The sequence below is a fragment of the Dromiciops gliroides genome, chromosome 5, assembly GCF_019393635.1.
Source record: "Dromiciops gliroides isolate mDroGli1 chromosome 5, mDroGli1.pri, whole genome shotgun sequence".
NCBI classification, from domain to species: Eukaryota; Metazoa; Chordata; class Mammalia; order Microbiotheria; family Microbiotheriidae; genus Dromiciops; species Dromiciops gliroides.
Window position 1 is genome coordinate 21,130,001 of NC_057865.1, and position 24,800 is coordinate 21,154,800.

The 24,800-nt window shown below is 48.8% G+C and overlaps 1 protein-coding gene across 2 annotated transcripts in view; it reads right to left on the reverse strand.

Annotated features, from left to right (window-relative positions):
• The window catches only part of ANO10 (anoctamin 10), a 232,962-nt gene that overhangs the window by 198,950 nt on the left and 9,212 nt on the right, over nt 1–24,800 (reverse strand). For both annotated transcript variants that reach the window (XM_043967359.1, XM_043967358.1), the window contains exons 2-8: nt 17,308–17,459; nt 14,169–14,366; nt 13,366–13,500; nt 9,206–9,325; nt 3,960–4,532; nt 3,227–3,282; nt 2,415–2,489 (exon numbers count right to left, since the gene is read on the reverse strand). In XM_043967359.1, the coding sequence (XP_043823294.1) occupies nt 2,415–2,489; nt 3,227–3,282; nt 3,960–4,532; nt 9,206–9,325; nt 13,366–13,500; nt 14,169–14,366; nt 17,308–17,446 (1,296 nt within the window). In that variant the 5' untranslated portion in view covers nt 17,447–17,459. The remainder of the gene's footprint in view (nt 1–2,414; nt 2,490–3,226; nt 3,283–3,959; nt 4,533–9,205; nt 9,326–13,365; nt 13,501–14,168; nt 14,367–17,307; nt 17,460–24,800) is intronic.

Sequence of the window (24,800 nt, forward strand, 5' to 3'; positions counted from 1 at the left end):
GGAGGGCCAAGGAAGATAATTCCACTTTGGGGTGTCTCTGAAGTGGCTTCGGAAGTTCTAAATCCTACAGAGAACAAACGTTGTGCACGTGCAAAGAGGAAGTGCCCACAGCCATGCCAGGACTCTCCTCTCAGAGAAAATAGCTTAATCCAGAGAGGTCTCTCCTAAACTAGAAAAAAATGACAATTGGCAGACCCATGATGGGCTTCTGGAGTGGAACAGCAAGTGGTTAGGAGGATAATACAATATAATGTGCTTTATTGCTTTCAGTTCCAATCTTGTTTTCAACCTGGGCAATTTAAAAAACCAAATGCGGAGCAAATCAGCTCATAGGACCACCATTTCAGTACTGCGGTGGACCTCAAAACCACTTATCCCAGGGCTCCCCACCTGGGGTATGTGACTATTACAAGGGATTATGGGAAAGATCTGGCCAACAATTCTATTATGCTAAAGAACGGAATTTGTTTTATTTCTTATTTGTATCAAGGGTGGAGTTCCCTACTTAGACCATCTATCTTTATCAGGCGAAAACACCTCCATTGAATCAATCAATGAAAGCATTTCAACTTTGTGTAACAGGAAGACTGCTGGCATTGCTTGGTGTGTGTATTTGTGGTGGGGGAGGTTTGGAATAATTCTAGCTAAGCCCCTAAGAAGGCCTCAATGGGTGTGCAAGGGGGAGGAGAAGAGCCCTGGCCTGGCCTGTGGTTCAGTCTTTGTCCTACCCACCAGGAAAGGACCTCAGGTCCTCTGGAGGGCCAGGGAGCTTGGACATATTCATCAGGACCCTTACAGTTTCCCCAGAATAGCAGTGACTTCACTGGGAACTAAGACCAAACTAGGCCCACTGAAGAAAGTCGCTCATGACAGCAGAGAGCCTAGAAGAAAAACTCCACCAAGCCCAAGGGGAATACCCGGAGGACTACAGCAAAAAGACTTGCCTTCACCACACAAGTTCTCTGTACTGAAGCACAATTCTCCCTGAACTCTACAGGTACTGATGGGAGAATGTTACAGATTTTGGGGGAGTGGGGGTGGGGGGACCCAGGTCATGGCATTTTGTGCCAAATGTTCTTTATTGCCTTAGTAAATGCCCCTTTCTATAAGCTAAAGGAAAAGAAACTCAATGACAGAAGTTCATGAATGACAGCTTAGAACCCCCCCACACACACACACACCTCTCAGGGTCACCCCTAGAACCTCGAGAGAAGAGGCAGGACCCATTCTCTGGGGTCAGACCTGCCTGTGTGAGTATGGGTTAGAAAGGGAGGCTGAGCCATGGCTACATGGGCATATACACAGGCAACTCTAGAACATATTTCCTTTAATGCTGAAATGGGGGCTATTGGAAGGTTTCCTGAAAACCCAGGGATATACAGACCAAAAAAAACTGGGAAGCCAAGATCTGGTCTAATCTCCACCTATTACAAATAAGGAAACTAAGACCCTAAGAAGGGAAGGGATCTGGCCAAGGGCCCCCAGGTAACAGGGCACTTAATCATCCCAGATTTAATGAGCTTCAACAACTATCGAAATCCAACATAATTTTCCCCTCTGCTGTGGCTCCCAGTACTGGGGGCGTACAGAAGTGTACTTCCTTCTACTCACTCACAGGGACTCGTGTTTTTACTATCAAAATTCTCTAGACAGGAATTTGAGGGCCCTGAACAAGGGCAGCTCATGTGGCCACTCTCCTTAGCCCTTTCACTATGCCGGCTGTTTTGGCTTCATCCTGGACCCTGACGGCGAGGGATGGGAAAAGGGAGAGAAGACACAGAGAGAAGCCACTGACCAGGAATTCCAGCTCCCGAGACTGCACCCCAGGAAGGATCCTGGACAGATGGTCCAAACTCCTCCTGTGAGTCTTTCAAGAGAATTCAGGATTCTTCCACTGACCCTAATTTGAGTTTCAGCTGACAACGAGAACCAATAACTTCTGGCAAAAAATGCCTTTCCCTTCCTCTTCCTCCTTTTTTTTTTGGGGGGGGGGCAATGGGGGTTAAGTGACTTGCCCAGGGTCACACAACTAGTAAGTGTCAAGTGTCTGAGGTCGGACTTGAACTCAGGTCCTCCAGGGCCGGTGCTCTATTGACTGTGCCACCGAGCTGCCCCCCTCCTTTTGTTTTAAGAAGGGAATTAGCAGAAGTGATTTCCTATCTAGACCTCTGCTCTCACAGATCTAGGACACTCTTGGTGGGGACCCCCTCCTCCATCACTACAGACTGACAAGGCCTCTGGACCTTAGAGTCATAGAGAACAAACTACACAAAGCACTGGGAAGTTAGAAACTCACCCAGGTTCACAAGGTGAGGCTATGTCCCAGGTGGTCACGCTAACGCGAGGCTGGCTCTGCTGAGCTGCTATTTGGCCATAAGATTCATTTTAAAAGCTGGGCTGTTCTCGGCACTCACCTGTCGCAAAAGCTTCATATCCTTCATCACAAAAGCGATGTAGAAGAGCGACGCGAAGCAGTTTAGGAAGTTGAACTGCCAAGAGAAAAGCGTGCGAATGACTTCAGGAGTCAGAGTTACAGCGCTCTGAAAACCCAGGGCCAAGCTCAGGGACAGGAGTTTGAAAAACAAGCTGAGCTTTCCCAACTCCTTTTTTCCTTCCCCCCCTTTCTGGCCTCCCGTCCCTTCGGTCTCCTCGGACCCATCTCTCTGCCATCTTCTCTCTTTTCCAAAGGAAGGAGATATCGGTGACTTAACTGACATCTGAGCCGCCTGGTCGGGGCCTGGGGGGGGCCTGATGCTGCTGCTTCCTGATGAGCCCCCTCTGCTGCCCAACCAAGCCAGCGGGCAGGAGACAACAGACTAGGGAGGCAAAGCGAGGCAGGGGGTAACGTGGCAGGGCCAGAAGAGCTCAAGGCCGGAAGTCATGGTGAATCCAGCACGGCTGGGCAGGAGGCAGGGCCTCCCAAGGCTGGAGCTCTGGCCACACAGGCCTGACAAAGTCGAGAGAAAAGTGAGCTCACTGACCCACAGCTCTTGCCATGCTTTCATCAAGCACCAGACCATCGACTTGATCTGCCTTTTGAAAAATTTAACCAGTTGGGGGTAGAGGTCTTTTCCAAATGTAAACTCTGGTCCCTTGTTTTCTCAGGCCGAGAACGTGAAGCATCACTTGGCCTTTTGCGGATGACTTGGTGGGTGCCCCAGGGCCCATTCAGACAGAGAAGGCTCTTTGCCCTTCGCTGAGTGGCACAGACAAAAGCCGTACTTACCACCAGCACCTTGAGAACGAGATGATTTTGATAGGCAGACTCCAGCCTGTGATTCTCTGAAATCAGCAATCAGAAATAGTCACGCTTCTCCCCTCAGACGAAAAGCAATGTTCGTGTAATAACAACATCGGGTAAATGTCACCGCTGGGCGGTGTCAAATACCAGGGCCCTTCATCAGCCATTTAAAAATTATCTGTTGACTGATTGTGGCCTTCCTTCCCTTACCATGAAGATAAATAGCCCCCACATCCCTCAAAAAAACAAACTGTAAAAAGGAAACAGCTGGATGAAGGGGATGACAGGTATGATCCTAGCTCGGATGGCAAGGTAACAAATGGATATCTTCAGACTATATTGTAGCCATGAGCTAGGGTGACCACAAGTATGAAGTACCCTGCTCTGAAAGCAAACTGAGCACACTAGGGCAGAGAGCAGCTGGCAGGCAGGCGGGTCCCACCATTCACGGGGTACGGGGCAATGGAGCCTCTGCTCCTCAGACCTGGGCCTCCTTTAGGATGACCGATGGATCCCGAGCATGGGTGGGGCCACACCCCATCGTACCAGTGTAACCCAGAATAACCACAAGGGCGTCCGGAGCTCATCGAGTCCATGGGCCTTGGTAACGTTTTCCTTTCCGACGGACATGGAGAGAAGCATTTATCAAACATTGGCCTTCCAGGAGACCATCCTCCCCTGGGGACCCAGCACCAATACAGATAAAGAGCAGACTTACCCCAGGAGGTTAAAAATTCTGCAGCGAATCGATACAGGCGGTTCATGATCTCAATCACGATGGCATAGATGATACTGGGCACGAAGAGCAGGAAATTGGTCAGCTCGGGAAAGTTACTCTCACGGTGCACGTCCTGAGCCCACGTCTCCAAATCAAAGTAAATCATCATGACGTAAAGGGAGAAGTAGAGGCAGAGGCACACAAAGGGCAAAGAGACCAGATAGATCCGCAGCTGCCTCTTGAAGCTGGAGTACAGCGGCTCTTCACGGCCGGTGACGGGGTTGACGCCCAGGACGCCGTGGAAGCCCGGCCGCGGCTCTTCAAACTGCCGCTTCATCAGCAATGTCCCCCAGCGGTAGGTCATCAGGGCACAGCCGCGCTTCCAGACTTCCAAGATCACCGTCGACCAAATCAGGTTGAAGGAGGCGAATATCACGTACTTGTCATAGTCCTCCCAGTCAAACACATAGTAGGGCAGCCCGATGACAGCCATCGGGATCAAGGCAAAAGTGAAGTACTCCAAGAAGCCGAAGTAAAGGGCGATGGTTTCTCCAAAGTACATGCGGATGGCGTCTGCAGGGACGAGAGGAGAGAGGGTAAAAACCACACATTTTACAGCACGGACTCTCCAGAGAGGCCGACTCATGCCCTCGGGACCTAAGGAGACCTTTTAATTCTCTGGGCATCTTTGCTAACAAGTGTGTTGGGGGAAGGAGATGCCCTGGCATCACATCCCCTCTCTGCTCCCTAGGCACTTCTCGGCGTGCGCGCAAGCGCACACACACACACACCCTTAGAGCATCCTGTGGTGATCACGAAGAGACCTCAGGAACCACAGGTACCACCTGGTCCAAACCCCTCATGTTCACCCTCTGCTCTCTGGAGCCAGTGAACAAAAATTTATTATATTGAGAGCCCAGACACTGTTTGAAACTCTGGTTAGGGCTGATCATGGGGGAAAGAACAGAGGATGGGGGGCCCAGACATCAGGCTCTCATCCCAGCTCCTTGGCCCACTGGCCATGGGAATGGGGGGAACCACTTACGACTCCCCATCTCCCCAGCTCCTGCATTCCATTTTAGGACCCAGGCTGACTGAAGGCTCACATTCGGTACAGGTAAGCCTCTGCAGAGCTACCCTTTGGCGAAGTTTTGTTCCCATTTTTGCACCCCTTCCCTTTTATCACGGTAGGAAGGAATGTGAGTTTTCACTTTCCCCCAAATCCTATACCCTCCAATCCCCCCTGGCCCCAGTATCCCCACAGCTTCCCCACACACCATTTTCACTGGTGGCCCAGAGCACTGAGGATATGTGAGTGTTTATTTAGGCCTTGGCAGAATGTGTTCTAGCCTCTATCATAATGACCTTAGATTTTGACACAATAAGGGACAAACTTGGCTAACTTCTAATACAGAAGACTTATTTAGATCACATTTCTTTCTTTGTGTTTGCTTCTGTTGCTATCTATCAAGGCAATGAACAGATGGCTGGCTGGGCTGGGTAACCATCAGGCAAAACCAGGGGAAGGGAAAAGGAAAGGGGAGACAGGAGGCAGATCCTTCTTGGCCTGCATGGTGGGGAGCTGTACCTGCCCGGGGAGAGTTCATTTAGCGAGGGTCAAAAGAAGAGCCGAGCAGCCATGGCTGGTGACTCCCTGCTCTTGGACCCGTCAGCAGTCCTGACACAAAGGAGTCTCCTGGCTGTCCAGAGCACATACCAGGCCCCAACTAATAAGATGGCACACACCTGCTCACATGCGGTGACTCATGAGCAGAGAGCACGCTGTAAGAATGAATTCAGAGAGCACGGACAGGCTTCTTAGGCAAGAAACTGCTGTTTTCTTGGGGCATTGAGTATTTTGCTATTCCAGGATCCCAGAGACAGCTCAGGCTGGAGACCTGCAAGTTTTCAGTGCTCCCAAAGGGGTCTGATTCAGGATGAAGTCTGTTTGCTGCCCATTTCCAACCCCGCCCCCACCCCCGCTGCAGTCTGAGCTCTTCAAGCTCCTGAAGTTTGGGTTTGAGTCTGATCAACAAAAGACGTTGCTGGCATTAGCCACCGTCAGCCAGCTGGAAACTGCTTCAGAGTGGCTGAATCCTAGGCTCTCCTTTGGTGGGATCTTTGCTCTGGTTATTTCTCTGGAGGCTCTGGATTGAGCTAGAGGCTCCAGCTGAGACGGTACTGTGCCTCTGAGGTTTGTGACATTGGCTTCTGAACTTTCTTCTTGTCCAGGACCTTGACTGTTTCTTAGTCCAGAGCGCTTGCCCTAGGCACAGGGCCCTGCCTTAGCCTGCCCTGAATATGTGACCCAGAACTATGTAGTGGGTGACAGAACTGCCAGGTGGCACCTGTTCCCACACCATGCAGGAGGCCAAAGTGCATGGATTAGGGACAGGTCTTGCCAGCGGGCATATCCTCCTCCTTGGGCAAGAATCTTTTGTGCACAGCAGATTCCTGGCCAGACCCTAACCCTAAGACAAAGAAATCTGACTATATGGAATCCTGATAGGAAATCCATGGAAAACATGAGTGAGTCACTTTTCCAGCCAAGTTGGCACAGAGAGACAGACAGAAAGGCGTGTAGGTGCTGGGACAGGGTCATTTAACCCCAACTGCCTCACTTTAAAAAAAAAAAAGAATACAGGCTTATCTAGCAATACTGAGTACAATACTACAGGGGGGAAATGGTTTTTTAAATGAAATTTAATGATTTCTCAGAATTCCTTGATGAAAAGACCAGAGCTTCAGAGAAGGTTTGAATTTCTTTTCTTTTCTTTTTTTTCTTTTGGTGAGGCAATTGGGGTTAAGTGACTTGCCCAGGGTCACACAGCTAGTAAGTGTCAAGTGTCTGAGGCCAAATTTGAACTCAGGTCCTCCTGAATCCAGGGTCGGTGCTCTATCTACTGCTCCACCTAACTACCCCAGAAGGTTTGAATTTCAAACACAAGAGCAAAGAGAAACATCAAAAGGCAAACAGGAAAAGCACTAGCCCTGGATTCAGGAGGACCTGAGTTCAAATCTGGCCTCAGACACTTGACACTTACTAGCTGTGTGACCCTGGGCAAGTCACTTAACCCTCAATGCCCTGAAGGGGGGAAAAAAGGCAAACAGGAATGAACAATCCAAAGGGGCTAAGCAAGGATAAACTGCTAACATTCGATATGGGGAGATAATATAAGTGTCCCCTCTGAGCCCTGTCATCATCAGGGGTCATGGAGGAATGGATTCTAATTGGATAAGGCCTGGGAGTGGTTCTGTCATGTCTGATATTCATGAACAAAGAATGGAAAGAGAAGGGGTGAGGAATACACTTCCAGTGGGGTGAGGGATGAGAGGGAGATAAAAGGAAAATTAAGGGAAATTATTTCACATCATTAGAGTGTGTAAGTAAATATCTATACAAACAAGGAGAAGGGTGTGAGGGGAAGCTGGTGACATTTGACCCTTATTCTCATCTGAACTTGTCAAAGGAAGGAAGAAGATACACACAGAGAATTAGAGAAGTACATTTCACTCAACAGGGAAATAGGATGGAAAAGGGAAGAGAGAAGGAGGGGAAATTAAAAGGAAGGCAGATTAAGGTAGGGATTAGTCCTAAATAAAGCAAAATATAATTAAGAATATGTAAAGTATGCATAGCTCTTTTCTGAGGTTACAAAGAATGGGAATCTGAGGGGAGGCCCATCAATCAGCGAATGGTGCCCAAGTGACGGTTTATGAATGGGATGGAATGCCGTGTGCAGTAAGAAATGAGGAGGATCGTTTCAGAGAAGCCTCGGAAGACCTGTATGAACTGATGCTCAGGGTAGTGAACAAAATCAGGAGAACAATTGTTATTCAATGACAGCAGTTGGGTACAGGCTAACAACCTTGAAAGACCTAGTAGCATAATGACCAATAATGATTCCAGAGGATTAATGATACAATATGAGGGGCAGCTAGGTGGTGCAGTGGATAGAGCACCGGCCCTGGAGTCAGGAGGACCTGAGTTCAAATCTGACCTCAGACACTTAATACTTACTAGTTGTGTGACCGTGGGCAAGTCACTTAACCCCAATTGTCTCACCAAAAAAAGAAAAAAAAAAAGAGTGCATAATGATACGACATGAGACTCACTTCCTGATATTGAAGGGAACTCAGAATGCAGGAGACATGTTTGGGGGGATATGGCCAATTCAGAAATTTGTTTTGCTTAACCACACATATTTGGAAAAGGAGTTTTGTTTTTCTTTCATTCTCAGTTAGGGGGTGGTAGGGAAGAGGTTGGGGTAGATGAGAGAAAAGGCAGGGTTTTTTGCTTACTGAAAAAAAGCTAAAATTTTTCTAAAACAAAAAATGATGGCCTTCATCACCTCTCATCTAGCCTATTACAATAGCCCCCTAACTGGCCTCAGGTGTCTTCCAAACTCAACCCATCTTCCATCCAGCTGCCAAACAGATTTCCTAAGGTATAGGTCTGAGCACATCATACCCCCCCACCTTATTCAGTCAAGTACAATGGCTTCCTCTCATCTCCAGGATTAAACACAAACTCTGAGGGATTTGGCGTTTCCATCTTTTCACAACCTGGCCCAGAGGAGAAAGAAAGACAAAAAAGGTCCTATCGGGTCTCCGCACATGCTCTACGCCCTTCTAGCCTAAGCACTGCTCCTCCAACACGATGCCCCATTTCCCACCTCCTCGCCATTGCACCGGCTGTTCCGCATGCCTGGCCTGTTCTCCAACTCTTCTAATCCCTAGGGATTAGAGTTAGATCTTCCTTCAAGATTCAGGCTGAACTCCACTTCCTAAAGCAGGCTCTCCCCTCCTAAGCTTTCTTTGTATCAGGCAGCTGTTCTCCTGGGTTTCAGCTCCCCGTTGGCCCTGTTGGCTCTGTCCTATCCAAGCCCAATACTCTTCTCTTTGGCAGACAAAATGGCAGCAAAATAAGACGAGAGTACTCCTCACTCCCCCGCCCACTGCCTCCACTCTCACCAATCACTCAGGAAGGGAAGGGTCTCTCTATGTCATCATGCACCCCTCCCTCAGAGGGATCAGAGCAGGGTTAGCAGCAGGGACCCAAGTGGCCCCGGGGGAACTGTTTCCTGCTGGGGGATCTCTCGACTCCTGGCTGTCTTCATGGTACTTTCCCCACCCCGAGAACCTGTTCTGCCCCACAAACACAACCGCCCCCTAAAAGGTCTCTCTGGAAGTGAAAGAGAAAGGTCAATCGTCCCCTCTGTGGCGAGAACTGATCTCAGACGTACCCAAAGGCTGATACTTCCACTTGAATCGGTTGTACCAAGAGCTCTCCAGCTTCTTCAGAGCCTCGTTATCATGAAGTGGGAAGATCTGAGCCACAAGGCCGTAAGTGAGTAATCTCCGCACTGAGAAAGAAAGGAGAAACTTATTGAAGGACACAAGAATTGCTGCCAGACCTTTTCTGAAGGCCTTGGATTAGCACCCCCATGCTTGGCCCTGCCTGGGCCCTGTACAGGGCCCACTTGGCAGAATTCTGCAATGCTGACCTCAGAGAAAACTCTAAATGTTACATAGCACCAAGGGCTACCTACAGACAGGTGTGGACAATATTTTACCATCCAGGCTGCTCCTGTCCCTCACTGTCTCCACGGCCAATTGAGAATGGGGTCCCTTGTACCAGGACCAGAGGTGACAAAACAGAGAAGGAAGGCAGGGGAAACCCCAAGGATCTACTGCCAGTCCAGGCCTCAGCCCTGGGACAGCCCTGATGGCCAGGCCTGCTTCTCAGACTGTCTCTCCTCATCACCCTGCCCCAAGGCAACAGCAATATGGTGTTCATTCCTCTAGAGTCCCTTCCCTTGCATGCTGGCTTGGGAGTCTCTGCGGTTCTTTTTCCTTGCTGGAGACAGACCTAGGACATCAAGACTCACCCTTTACTATTCTTCAGCTGCTGAGCTTTGTGGTACTTTTTACAGCAGAGCAAACTTCAGGTGAGTTATCAGAGTCAATATTTTCAACAGGACTAGGAGCTGAGTGGTTCAGAGAGAATACAGGATGACAGGCCCTACAACACAGCTGCGGGCTTGGCCGCCAAAGCCAAAGGATGGTCGGGGCTTCAGCTTTCCCCAGAATGCAGCTTTCTGATCCCTCTCACTTCCCATGCCAAGTAAAGAGAGCAGCCACCAGGAAGGGACGTGACCAATGCAGTCCCTGTGCATCTATTTAAAGACAACTCCAACTCCAACTAAATGAATGCCTCACCTTCCTTCAGGAAGTGAATGATCTGGTGCCAGCCATCAGCGGTTCTATTGCCTTTGTACAATACTGGTCAAATCCACTTTCATTGGTATGAGGAAAGAACATAAGGAACCCAATGGATGCTAGGCTTCTCTGAACTTACTGACATCCATTACTAACGATGGAGGGGCAGTTAGGTGGTACAGTGGATAAAGTGCCAGGCCTGGAGTCAGGAGAGATGTGAGTTCAAATCCAGCCTCAGACACTACCTAGGCGTGTCACCCTGGGAAAGCCACTTTGCCCTGTTTGCCTCAGTTTCCTCATCTGTAAAATGAGCTGGAGAAGGAAAAGGCCAACCACTCCAGGGTCTCTGCCAAGAAAACCTCAAATGAGGTCACAAAGAGGTGGACACGACTGAAATGACTAAACAAAAACTAAGAACAGAGCACATTCCCATTACCTCAAGTGTATACACCCTGGCTCCCAAATGATGTGACTTCTCTCCCATATCCTCAGAATGTCTCCAAGAGTCAGGTAAAGATCTGTGATGTTAGCCCCATTTAGAGGTGGGGTCACTGAAACATGGGACCTGACCAGCAATAGCCAGATGACAGAACTAAGAGCAAGATCGCGCTTCTGCATCATTTCTGCTCATCACAACGATTCAGTGGTCTCCAATGGGGAGGCTAACGCACCCTGGTGGACCAGAACTTGACCCAAACGGGGCTGTGACCTGAGCCAAAAGGGTGTAAGATCAACCAACCAGAGAATGAGAAGCCAACGTGAGAGCCAATGTAGAACATTTCCAACCCAACCACACCAAGCCTTAACCCTGAACACTTTCCAATTCCAACCCCTCCCTCTGCCGGATACGCTGCCATCCCTCCCTTCTGAGATGGGCACTGGCTTCCTGGGACCCTTAGAACTGAACTACAAGCCAGGCATCCACAGCAGCCTACACAGAGGACAAGGAGAAGATCTCCCTCCTTCCCCCTGCACCCCCATCTCTTTCCCTGGATCACTGGTGGCTGGGGTAAGCACCTCTTGGACTCTGTGACTAGTAAGAGCCTCAGCCTGCTCTCCCCCTTTTGTTTTGGATGGGACATAAGGCTCTCATGACAAGAGGAGGCCCGGAAGGGCTATTCTCTGCATCTCGGATCCTGTGAGTAAGTCAGCAAACCAACACGTATCAAATGCTTACTAGGTGAGAGGTGCGGTACTGAGTGCTGGGCACAGTAAGGCAAAGACCACTTCACCTCAAGCTCACATTCTGGGGGAGAGACAAACCGTAAATCACTGTGCACAGAAGATACAGATGGTGGAGATAGAAGGTCATCTCATGGGGGAAGTTCTCACACCTGGGGGAAGCGGGAAAGGCCTCTTGGAGGGCAGGGGAGGTTGAGAAGAGTTTTGAAAGAAGCCAGGAAAGCCAACCGAGGAGAGCACACCGGGCGTGGCGGAGAGTCGAGGAAAAGGCACAGGCTCAGGAGACTTGTGCAAGGAAGGAGCAGTAAGAAGGGCAGTGCTGCGGGATCTCACATGGCCTGGACACAAGTAAAGGGTAAGAAGGCTGGAAAGGTAGGCGGGGCAGGCTATGAAGGCCTGAAAAGGCAAAGGGAGGACTCTGTAGTGGACCCTGGAGGCTCCAAGTCAAGAAGGAGCCACTGGTGTTTATGGAGTCCAGGAGGGACGTGCTCAGCTCTGCCCTTTAGGAAAACCTCTCTGGCCGAGGACAGCCTGGGGCAGGGCAAGGCCTGAGTCAAGGAGGCCAACCAAGGCAAAGGGAGTCGTTCTGCTGGGAACGGACGAGGGCCTGCACCGAGGTGGTGACTGGTGTCCAAGAGACGCGGTCCAGGGAGGAATGCAAAGACTTGGCAGCAGACCGGATGTGTGGGGGAGGAGTGGGGTGGGAAGAATGGCCCACAGGCGGTGGGCCTGCTGGCCTGGTGGGGTGGCAGCGCCCCTCACTGACTGGAGAGGCCAGGGCTGGGAGGAAAGGCAGCAAGATCAGTTCTGGACCAGAGCTTCCATGTGGCCTCCTCAGACAAGTGAAACGTTTTTAAGGGACTCCTCGGACAGCAGTTTGAACTCTGGAATTACGTGTGTGACAAGCTCCTTTTTCATGTTTTAACCATCTCTTCTTCATCTGTGTACCACTATACATAATAATGCCACGGGATGTAGGTCTCCCATCCAAGTACTAACAGGCCTGACCCTGCTTAGCTTCAGAGATCAGACGAGACTGGGCAGCATGGCCACAGAAAGCCACGGGATGTATTAAGGCTCATCTTTGTGAACAAATGAAACAAGCAAAGTGATGAGCTTTGACGACTTAAATGCTGTTTTCATCCAATATTAGGCACTGTTACAAACAAGCAAACAACACCTCTGCAAGGTAAATGCCCAGGGATAATGCAGATGACCTGCCCAAGACTTCTTGAGAGATTTTCCTACGGAATGCCCTGAAAAAGAAAACTGACATTTTCATTTAAAAGGTACTTCATATGGGGGTAGCTAGGTGGCATAGTGGATAAAGCACCAGCCCTGGATTCAGGAGGACCTGAGTTCAAATCCAACATCAGACACTTGACACTAGCTGTGTGACCCTGGGCAAGTCACTTAACCCTCACTGCCCCAAAAAACAAAGCAAAAGGTATTTTATAAAGGCAAATGTTTTGTTCATCTCTGATACTGTTCTGTAAACGTTAAGTCTCTCTTCAAGTCCATGTGGATTCTAGATCTTCAACCAGACTGCAAAGTCCTTGAGGGAAGGCACGTCCTTTGTCACCAGAGAGCCTCCTACAAATGTGTGACTATTATGACCTCTGATCATGAAGTTTAGCATAGCATTAGGGGACCACATTCATGTGGCTGACTTACTGCCTGGTGCCCTAGCCATTATTTGTGTCCATACTGAAATCTAAACGAGGTATATGCTACCTCACACACCATGAGAACTCAGAAAATTCTGAATTCAAAAGCAGAACCACATCCAAGCGAGCAGGCTGGTGTAAAAACAGAGTATTCCAAATAAAAGCAGGAATCAGAAGATAACCACAAAAGTCTAGGTATTTATATAGTTTAAAAGGAACTGTCTCAAGAAAGAAGACTCTTTAAATAGGCCAATTAAAAAATTCCCTTTGGAGTTTTTGTTCTCGAAAGTACTAAATATGACTCACAAATAACGGTAAGGCCTTGAGTAACTTACAGATCGATTTTCCTGGATAAAGCTTGGCCTGGGGGTATCCAGGGATCATTTTTTCATCTCTGGCTCTAAGATTTTCAAGTTCGTGTTTGATAATAAATTGACACTCAGCCATTGTAAGGAAGTCATGGTTATCATCTAAAACAGAAAAAAAAGATGGTGTGTAAAAGTTGCAAACTTCTAAAGAAAGGCTCAGTGATACAGCTCCACTTACTTCAGACCCCCGACCCAGAACGACAGCCCCAACAATAAACACAGTTAGGACTCAAACTGTAAAAACAAATTAGCAAATAGAATATTGTGACATTACAGGAGAGGAGTAAAAGTTAAGTCATTAATCAGTGGGATGGTCCAATGACCAGAAGCCCACTTCAAAAGTCCATGGACTGGGGTAGCTAGGTGCTGCAGTGGATAGAGCACCGGCCCTGGATTCAGGAGGACCTAAGTTCAAATCCGGCCTCAGACATTTGACACTAGCTGCATGACCCCGGGGAAGTCACTTAACCCCACTTGCCTCACCAAAAAAAAAAAAAAAAAAAATCCATGGACCTGGGTTCAAATCCCACCTCGGATGACCCAGGGCAAAACCCCTCCTCCCCCCCCAGGCCCCTGAGGTGCCATCCAGGTCTGGATTTATGGTCTTCACACCCTAAGAACACAGCACTGCCACACCTTAAATTAGCTCTCCTGACAGGACACACAGGACACACGACTGTCTGTTGTGCTTCCCAAGTTACAAGAATGTATTCCCCTAAAATATTTTCACCCAGAGCATCCCCAGAGAAACGCAGGGCTGGGGAACTCACCACTGAAGCCTTTAAAGTTCTGCCTGGTTTCATAGGTGAACACTCTCATGGTGCCGTCATTGCATTCCTTCACTAACCCCACTGACTCTGCACCCAGCAACAACCTGATCGGGGAGGCACCAATGAGATACAAATTCTGACTTTCCAAGGTTTGTTCTTCACACTTCTCCACCAAGGGTCTGATCAGCAACTGGGCACCTTTAAATAAAAGGGAGGGGGAGAGAAGTCAAATGACTGTGAATGGAGATGCTTAAAAAGTCTATTTCTTTTTTAAATGTAAGAGACTACATCAGGCTTTCAGATAAGTAAGTCTCTAGAGAAAAGAAACTGGAGGAAAGGAAAATGAATAAAAGTTAAAAATACGACAACAAAAAATAAAAACAAACCTAGGCTCTAGCATATTAGCACTCATTTTATAGGGGAACCAAACACAGGGATTAGAATTATGAACACCTGCACCAAATCCCATCTCAAACACTTGGGCAAGTCATTAAACCAATTAATCAATAAACATGCGAAGTGCCAGGCTCAGGAGCTGCAAAGCAGGCGAGGAACTAACCTTTCTGAGCCTTTGCCAGTTTTGTCATCTGTAAATGGGGATGACAGCCCCTCCCTCTCAGAGGTGACAAGATGAAGTAGGGGAAGTGTGTACACTATGTTGCTGCTTCCTGTGGGGAGGCAGGGCAGGCTGATGGAGAGAGCAGTAGAGTGGGAGTCAGGAGAGACGTGGGCCGCTCTGACCGAGCGAAGATCATGCTTAGGACAGGGCTGTGGTGAGTGAACCTCCAATGGGCTCATCGAGGCACAACCTATGGAGCTCTGGACATGTCAGCTTGGAGTGTCCTGGCTTGTGACTCACTGAGCCCATGGCGGACTTTACGTCATTGATTCATCACAAGAGGCCCCCAGATGATGTGAGGCAATCCCAAACATCATCACCTCCTTTCCCCAGCCTCAAAGGAGGACCACTGGATTCCGATAATCAGTGCAAATAATATGACAGTAGTGATACTTGGGGGAGGGGGGGTTTCTGAATTTTGACCCAGACACATGTGATTTCACAGCTATGGGGTACTCCCAACATGGAAAATCCCTTTCCCAAGGCAGCTGGGCAGCTGAACGGTAACTCAGAATCTTAGAAAGAAACCTGGAGTCCTGAAAGATGGTGCCTTGACCACATGGGGTTGCCCTGCTGCCCTGTGTCAGAGACAGGACTTCAAGCCGTGTCTTCCAAACTCCCAAGCCAGTCCTCTGCCCCCCCCACACACAACCCCAGGCTGCCAACCAATGCCCAGAGATTAATAAGGAGAAAATGAACCATCCATCGCTTCCCCCTCCCGATTTTTCTGGGCCCTTTCACTGACATACAATAATTATGCAAAAAAACTTTCATATAAACACTGAAATTAAAATAACATTTGGAATAAAGTTTGGGGGCAAGAGATGGCCTAAATCAAATTATTTATTAACCTAATAATTAATTCAATAATTTAATTAATTTAATGGCTAATGATTATTAATTTAATAACAGAGGCTCAAGAATTGTCTGGGTTTTTTAATCCACTGCCATCACGAAGCAGTCTTCAGCCAAATGAACTGGCAGTTAAGTTCAAGCTCAATGTGGAGAATAGTTTTATTCCTTGGTTGTGATTTAGTTCAACACTTTTAGAAATAGAAAGATTTTATTCTGATTTATGTGGTTAGCTCCCTTTTGTCGTTGTTATTAATAGACTTAGACGTGAGCGTTCCGTTCTGTCAATGACCAAACAGGCACATTGTTCTGTGAGGGCTTCGGCTCATTGGAGTTTGGGGCGCACGTGTCCACGCTGAGCTTACAAGGCCTTTGCTCATCTCATTCCATTCCCCTGGAGAGCTTGCTCCCATCTCACTGCCTCAGTGAACAAACACGTGCTAAGTACTTCTGAGGAGCCAGGGCTACGGAAGGAAGAAAGGCAGAACCAAGATCCCTTCTCTCAAGGATCTCAGAGTCCAGCGGGGAAACCAAATACAAACCACTAGGTGCACACAAGATACAGCCATGACACACAGAAGCAATCCTTGAGGGGAGAAGCTGGAGTCTGGGGGCCTAGCAAGGGCCTCCTACGGAAGGCAGGGTCTGAGATGGGACTTGAAGGAAACCAGCGTAGCCCAGAGGTAGTGAGGAGGGAGAACCTTCCAGGCAAGGAGGACAGACAGCTGGGAGATGGGAGACAGGTGTGATGTGCAAGGAGCAGCGAGGAGGCCGGGTCACTGGGAAGGAGTAAGGGGTAAACCTGGAACAGCAGGAAAGAGGGAGGCGGGGGCTGTGTCCCCAGAGCAGAGCACAACACCTGGCACAGAGCAGGTGCTTAATTAATGCTCATTGCCTGAAAGGGATATGGAAAAATCGGGACACTAATGCGCTGCTGGTGGAGTTGTGAACTGCTCCAACCATTCTGGAGGACAATCTGGAACAATGCCCCAAGGACTGGAAAACTAACAGAAGCTTGCCCACAGCCTGGGGCCCATCAAAGTGCCCCCAAATCTGACTTCTTCCTTAGTGCTCTCCTTTTTTTTAATGCTCTCTCTCCTTAACAACTCCAGGGATAAAGGGACTTCTCCTTCCTCTGAAGCCTTCTATCAATCACTGGCTGAATAATTAAACTTACAATTAATCACATACTGCCTGGTGACAACTTTCCTGTTACTGTCTCTACCTGATGATTCAATTGTCACTGTTCTGAAAGTCAGTAAGTCAATTTACTCCAAAACAGCTCAGTTCATAAACATGAAGAAAAATGCTGCCATCATTACATTACAAAAACTTTGACACCACAGCGGGCATCATCTTGGCACACTGGGACAGTAGTGATGATGAGCAAGAAAATGACTATATTGAAGATAAAGATGTCTAAGAAAAAGACCGTTCATCTGACATAAGGACTCCCCCTCGTATTTCACTTTTCCCATATTTGTCTTCATGCCCTCTAGACTGGGAACTGCTCCTTCCACATTTACACTTCCGGGTAGCCTTCACAAGGTCAATAGCTATGAGTTGCCTCAAGTCCATTTTAAGTACTATACATGCAAAACATTTCTGAAATTATTTTTAGCAACGCAGAATGAACCTAAAACTTGGTAAAAACCTAAGTTCACTCACCTCCATTTTTCTTCTCATCATTAATTTTTTTCTCCAACCACTTCTTGGTCTCTTCTTTGACATCTCGGGCAAGTTCTAGGATTACCAAAGGCTTGAAAATAATCTCAGAGGTTTCAAGTGCAGATAAGGTCAGTCTCATCTTTGGTAATTTGCTAAAAAATAAAAAAGATCACAGGGTGTTCATGCAGGACACATAAACATGGTGGCCCTTTGTAGTCTTATTTTGACCCCATTAGAACAGTTTCCTCCAAAGTTACCAATGACGTCTCCATCACTTGAGCTCCTGGTCTTTCCTCAGTCTCAGCGCCATCTGACGCTACTGACTACCCTCACTTGCTGAACGTTCTTTCGGGGCTGTTCTTTTGGTCCAATGGCTCTTTCTCCTTTGCTGAATAATCCTCTCTCCAGCAGCCCCTAATGGTTAGGTCTCTCTCCTAGGCTCTCTTCTCTTTTCTCCCTACACTCATCCATTCCCCTGGGTTTAATTAGCATCTCTAGTAAGAGCTCACTTGCTAGCTTGAACCACAGTCATGCCTGCAGGAGGGCATCGAAGTGGCACAGTGGATAGAGCACTAGACCTGGAGTCAGGAAGACTTATCTTCCTGAGATCAAATCTGGCCTCAGACACTTACTAACTGTGTGACCTGGGGTACGTTACTTAACACTGTTTGCCTCATTTTCCTCATCTGTAAAATGAGCTGGAAAAGGAAACAACTCCAGTATCTTTGCCAAGAAAACTCCAAATGGGGTCATGAAGAGCCAGACACGGCCGAACCACAGCAACACAGTCATGAATCACTAACAGCCTACTGGAAAATTCAAACTGGGTGACACGTTAAACTCAACATGTCCAAAACGGAACTCATCGACTGTCCCTTCAAACCTTCCATCGGCTAAATTTCCCTATTTCTGTCAAAGACACCACCATCCTTCGAGTCTTGCCAGGTTTAGAACCTTGGCATCATCCTCAATTCCTCACCCTCCCTCAGCCCCCAGTTACCTGACTTGGTTCTTCCCACCTCCACAACCTCTCTCATCTGCCATCTTAGATGAGGTCCTCATCCCCTTTCACTTGCACTATCATGAGACTCTTTGCCTCCTGGCTCCAAGGTTCTGCCCACTCCTCCTCACAGCTCCCAAGGGTACTCTGTAGATCCGGGCAGAGGCTTCCTACTGCCTTCAGGGTAAAATAGAAATTCCTTTTGTTTAACTTTTGCAGCACCTTAAACCCACCCCCCAATATCTTTACAACCTCATCACACACTGCTCTCCTTCCCACATTTCTGTCTTGTTTCTCAAAGGTGGTATCCCAACTCCTTTCCTTTCTACCTTGTGTTTATTTTGTATTTTAGTTGAGTATATACATTTATATACGAACAGGCTGTCTCTCCTGACAGAATAATAAAATTTTAGAGCACTTTGTGGTTTGCAAACTGCTTTATAAAAATTATCTCATTTAATCTTCACAGCCCTGGGTAGGAGGTATTATTATCCCCATGTTACAGATGAATAAACTGAGGCAGATCGATTTTCTTTCCCAGAATCACATAGCTGGTGACTGAGGCTGGATTTGAACTCAGGCCTTCCCGATCACAGATCCAGCACTCTCCACTGCACCACTTAACTGTCTCTAGAGTGCAGGCTCCTTGAGAGTAGGGACTGTATTTAAACCTTCACATGCCCAGGGCTGAGCACAAGGCATCTGGCACTTAGTAAGCAGCTAATAAATGCTTTTTGATTGGTTGACTGATTGTCCCTCCCCTTTATTCCATGACAACGCTATGAGGAAGGGGGTGCTAGCACTATCATTTCTCATTTATAGATGTGTAAACAGAAGCTGTAAGAAGAGATGAGCTGACCTGCCCAGGGTCCTACAGTAAATAAAAGAATGAGGCAGGAGTCAAGGCCAGGTTCCTCCTGATTCCAACTCCCCAACAGCAGTCGTCCCTTTTAAATTACCTATGACCCCAGAGCACTAGATTCAACTTCTCCCAAATAGGAAAGTGATAGACGGCTCATTCTGAAATTGGATTGCAGGTTCCCACAGGATCGGGCAATGCCCAGCCCTGCTGACCAGCAAGACCAACACGTGGCACTGAAGAGTGATGCTAACAGGAAGGGAAACACCCAAACCAGACGGAGAGCGAGAGGAAGGACGGGGGCTGGATAGCAGCTTGCAAAAGGTCCCAGATTTGCTGTGCAGAAGAACTCGGGAGTTTTTTAACCCCAACAAACATATACACAGAAAATGTTAACAAATAAACTCTTCCCTCAAAGGTTATGACAAATACATAAAATGGTTCTCAGAGACATGCATACACACTGATTAGTAGGGTACAGGAGAGGAAAGGGGAGGGGAGAGGAGAAGAGCCTGGGGAGGAAAGAGGGGAGGAGAGGACAGGGGAGTGGAGGAAAGGAAGAGAGAAGAGGGGAGGGGGAGGGGAGAAAGGAGAGGGGAGGGGAGAGAGCAGGGGACAGGGGAGGGAAGGAGAGGAGGGGAGGGAAAGAGAGGAGAGGGCCTTCAACTCAGTGAGCCTGACTTCAATTTCTGGAAAAATAATGGAATAGATCATTTAAAACATGGCTGATGAACATCAAGAAAAGGGAGTGGAAGTCCCCCCAAATCCAGCATGGCTTCATGCTAAACTCAGCTTCCTTCCATTTTTGACCAGGTCACGCACCGGGTAGATCAGGGCAATGTTCCAGATACTGTTTGCTTAGATTTGAACAAGCATTTGACAGTGTATCTCACGCTCTGTGGTGTAAGAAAGGTGGAGAGATGTAGGTGAAACAAGAGACTGGGCAGTGACCAAATGGCCACAATGAAGGTCAGGTGCTCCATGCAAACTTGGCAGCAGCTCCCCAGTGGGGCAGCCCAGGGCAATCTGTGCTCCTGATGTCCATGGCTTAGTAATTGCTGTTGTTATTGCTCAGTTGTGTCCGACTCTTCTGACCCCATTTGGAGTTTTCTTGGCAGAGATCCTGCAGTGGTTTGGCCATTTCCTTCTCCAGCTCATTTGACAGATGAGGAAACTGAGGCAAGCAGGCTTAAGTGACTTGCCCAGCTAGTAAGTGTCTGAGGCCAGATTTGAACTCAGCAAGATGAGTCTTCCCGAATTTAGTCCGAGCCCTCTGTCCACTAGGCCACCCAGCTGCTCCTAGTTGCAAATATTCTATCCCTCCCTGATTCGTTCACTCTCACTACCCACCGAGGTGACTCCAAACCTTCTCTTCTCTCCTCAAGCCCACAACCCTCTTGGCCAAAGGCTCTGCCTCATACTTCACCAAAAGAATCGAGTCCATTTGCCAAGAGCTCCCCCTTCTCTTCATCTCACCCCATCTGGACATCTCCCACTGTCTCTTGCTTCACTCCAGTCTCAGATGAAGAGCTGGCCCTTCTAGCCAAAGCCTAGCCATCCACAGAAACCCTTGATTCCATCCCCTAACACCTTCTCCAACTGGTCGCCCCCACTATCACCCCCAGTCTCTCTCTTATCTTCCCTGATGCCTACAAACATGTCCACATCTCCCTCACCTTTCAAACAAAAACCAGAAACTCTTGCTTGATCCTACCATCCTTGTCAGCTTTAGTTCTCTCTCTCTCCTCCCTTCATGGCAAAATTCCTTGAAAACCTGTCTAGACTAATTACCTCCCCTTCCTTTCTTTTCCCTCTCTTCTAAACTGTCTGCAGTCTGGCTCCTGAGCTCATCATTCAACTAAAACTGTTCTGACCATGTCACCAGCCATGTCTTGTCAAATCTAACAGCCCTTCCTCCATCCTCATCCTTCGTGATGTCTCCATAGCTTCTGACACTGCTCGCTGCTCTCACAGACACTCTCTCTCCTCTTGCCTGGCTAACCTTCTCAGTCTCCTGGGCTGATGCTTTTCTCATGCCACGTCCACCAACCCTCCACATCCCCCAAGGCTCTATCCCAAGCCTTCTCTTCTCCATCTGTTCGGTCTGTCCTTTGTTCAAAAAGGACCAATGATATCACAGGGTCACATCTTGACCAGTGCATGGACTGAAGTGAGGCAGAGTTTGTCAGTCTCTCTTCCTGAGTCATCAAAGTCCAGTGACGAAGCAAAAGTCAAGGTGACTGGCTATGGCCCGGGATGCAGGAGGTGACCTTGGCATCTTCCACGTCGAACCCAGCTCTAAGCGCTGCCCAGCACCTGCTTCAGCCGCCTTCACAGTCTTTGGAACAAATTGTTCTCATTCGCCTATTCTGCTGGGAGTCTTCCCATGCTGGAAGTAGACACCTCCCCTAACTCACTGACAGGTTTGAGGCCTGCAGGTTACCCTCACCCTGGTTTAGTTCATCGGCCAAGATGGTCTTACTGGGAAGTGGCCACTTCATTATGGTGAGAGCTGGGGGCAGGTGGACACCAAAGGTGGATGAGCAGATCTAAAAGAGGCTCAGTGAGCCCAGGGAGGTGCTAGCCTTTCTTGATTATCCCCATGCACCCCACTCTCCGTCTGCACTATGCCAGATGCCTGACGCTGCCCAATGAGCTCCTCAGCTCTTGTAGGTTCGCTTAGGCCCACTGGGATACTCCGTACTAACCTCCACCCAGAGCTCCGGCCTCAGGGCACCAGCGCCCTTACCACCATCTCCAAGGGCTCCCAAATGCGAAATGCTCCAAATGGAACTCCCGATTTTCCCTCCCCAAACGTCCTTATCCCGCCGAGGGCAGCACCGACCTCCCGCTCACCCAGGAATAGCAAACTTCAGTCCAGTCCTTGACCTTTGACTCCCACTCACCCCCCATCCCATGGCCAATCATTGGCAGTCGTCACTAGGATCCCTTCTCTCCTCTGGGTCAGGTCCACCCATCATCACCACCCAGCTAGACTATTTCCCCAGCTTCCTCCTCCCTCTCCCTGCCCCCTAACCCATCCCCTCTCTATCCCCTCTATCAAAGTTGGGTCTGAATAGCTCAGGGAGCTCCAGCAGCTCCTCACTACTTCCCAGACCAAATACCAATGCCTTCGCCTGGCATTCAAAGCTCTCCTAGGGGCAGCTAGGTGGCGCAGTGGATAGAGCACCAGCCCTGGAGTCAAGAGGACCTGAGTTCGAATCTGACCTCAGACACTTAACACTTGCTAGCTGTGTGACCCTGGGCAAGTCACTTAACCCCAATTGCCTCACCAAAAAAAAAAAAAAAAAAAAAAAAAAAGCTCTCCTTAGCTCCCACCCTCCTAGCTTGCTGGTTTGCTTGCCCTTGCCTCCCCTCCATCTCTCGAGCCTGGAATGCTCTCTCCCCTCCCCAGCATCTCTTACCTCCCTTGGTTTTCTTCAAGATTCATCTCAAATCTCAGCTACTCCAGGAGGCCTTCCCATCCCTCCAGCTACTAAGGCCTTCCCCTCTCCAAAGCCCTCTGCAGCCATGAAATGGAGTCATTGAGATGGTGTCTCCTCAGTTACAGCGCAAGCTCCCTGAACACAGAGATCTTGCTTTCAATTCTCTGTAAGACCAGAGGTGAGCAGAGCATCTGGATCAGAGTTAAGTGCTTAATAAATACTGACTGAACTAAGGGCTGGTGTCCTCCCCTTCCCACAGATACAAAATGGGAGTGGCCACTTCATTATCTTCTCTCTGTGACCCCGACAGTAGGTGTTCGGTCCTTTCAGTTGTGTGGATTCTTCATGACCCCATTTGGAGTTTTCTTGGCAAAGATACTGGAGGGGTTGGCCATTTCCTTCTCTAGCTCATTTTACAGATGAGAAACATAAGGCAGACAGGCTTAAGTGACTTGCCCAGGGTCACACAGCTAGCGAGTGTCCAAAGCCAGATTCGAACTCAGGAAGATGAGTCTGCCTGACTCCAGGCCTGGTGCACTACCCAGCTGCCTAGGAATGTGCTAGTGCTGACTAAATGCTTGTTGATTGGCTGACATTCCCCACTTATAAAGGAGAGCTAACAAAAGCTGTCAGAGAGGGTGGGAACCTAAGACCCTCAGGTCTAAGGGGGTACTGAGGATACTTTTCTGTAGCAAGAGGCTGCTCTCCACTGCCATGCACCCACTACCTAGCACCAGAGAGGAAGGCCTGGAAAGAGCATTGGCTCTAGGCTCCCAGATTCCCACCTCTGCCTCTAATGAACTGAGTGATCCTGGGCAAGTCACTTCCCCAACATAAGACTCAGTTTCCTCACCTGTAAAAGGAACAGATGGATCAGATGGCTTCTGGGGTCCCTTCCAGCTCCAACTCTAGGATCCTGAGCCCAAATGCCCCAGGGTTGGTGGGTTCAACAGCTTTGTTGCAACCAGTCAGGTGGCAGAGCCTCCCTATCTCAACAGTGTACTAACTGCCCTTTTCCCCACCTCCTCTGGGAAAACAGCAGCCATTCAAATACCAGACTTTGGAAAGGGTGCAGACTCCAACTAGCCTAAGATAAATAGCTTATGACCCCTGACCACTGGGGGGCCTCAGCCAAACCGAAATTCCTTGTTTTGGAAACTAATAGATTCATTCCAAAACCTCTCTGCTATGTAAAGCACCATGCTAGGCACTGAAGAAGCTACTAAGATAAAGAGACAAATAAGACTTAGAACCTTCCCTCAGGAGGTTTCCACTCTAGTAGGAAAGATAAAGTATTGACAAACAACCAGAGGAAAACTAAAATGTGCCTGGAGTGACCCAGGATAGGGGCGGGAGAGGGGGGAGGGACCTGAGTCCATGAGGTCTCTGTGACTAACCATGGTTCCTCACTGGGAGACTCTCCATCTCAGGACTCCCCGCATTTTCACAGCCTCCACCCCACCAATCTGCCTCCAGGATTCACTGGCCTCCTTCCTAGTTCAACTAAAATCCCACCTCTGACACCCAGCCTGTCCCAGTCTTCCTGAATCTTGCTGCCTTCCCCCTGAAACTGTTTCGAATTCATCTTGTCTGTGTCTCGTTTGCATGTCTCTCCCCCCATTAAACTACGAACGTCCCAAGGACAGGGTCTCTTTTTGTTTGGCACATGGTAGGCACTTAATGCTTGCAAACTTGTAATGATCCCCAGAGGTAGTCTTCAGGGTCGACCCCCAGGGGAAAGGATCCAGACGGAAGTGGTAACTAGTAACTGAGATGAAGCAGTGATCAGAGGCCTCACGGAGACCTGGGACAGAGTACCTCCCCTCTACCATTCTTGGATGTGTCTGTCAATAGATTTCAACCAAACATAGTTAAGCTAGGTCTTCTGCCCCAGTGCCACCCCACCAGTGAGGGCTGTGCAGATAAATGGCTAACAACTGGCTCTCTGAGGGGAAATGGACCTGGGATCTACTTCTCAGGCAAGGCCCAGCCAATGTGACCCCCTCCCCGAAACCTCTGGGCTCCCAGACCTTAGTACTTCCCTCTCCTTTATCTCTAGACCTCGGGGACTTCTCACCTTGCCCAGCCTTCTCTCTTTCACTTAGTTCTCTGAAACTGGACCTTTTGGCCCAATAGCTCCCCACGGGGGGGGGGGGGGGGGGGGGAGGCTTCTCCCCTGAGCTTTCAT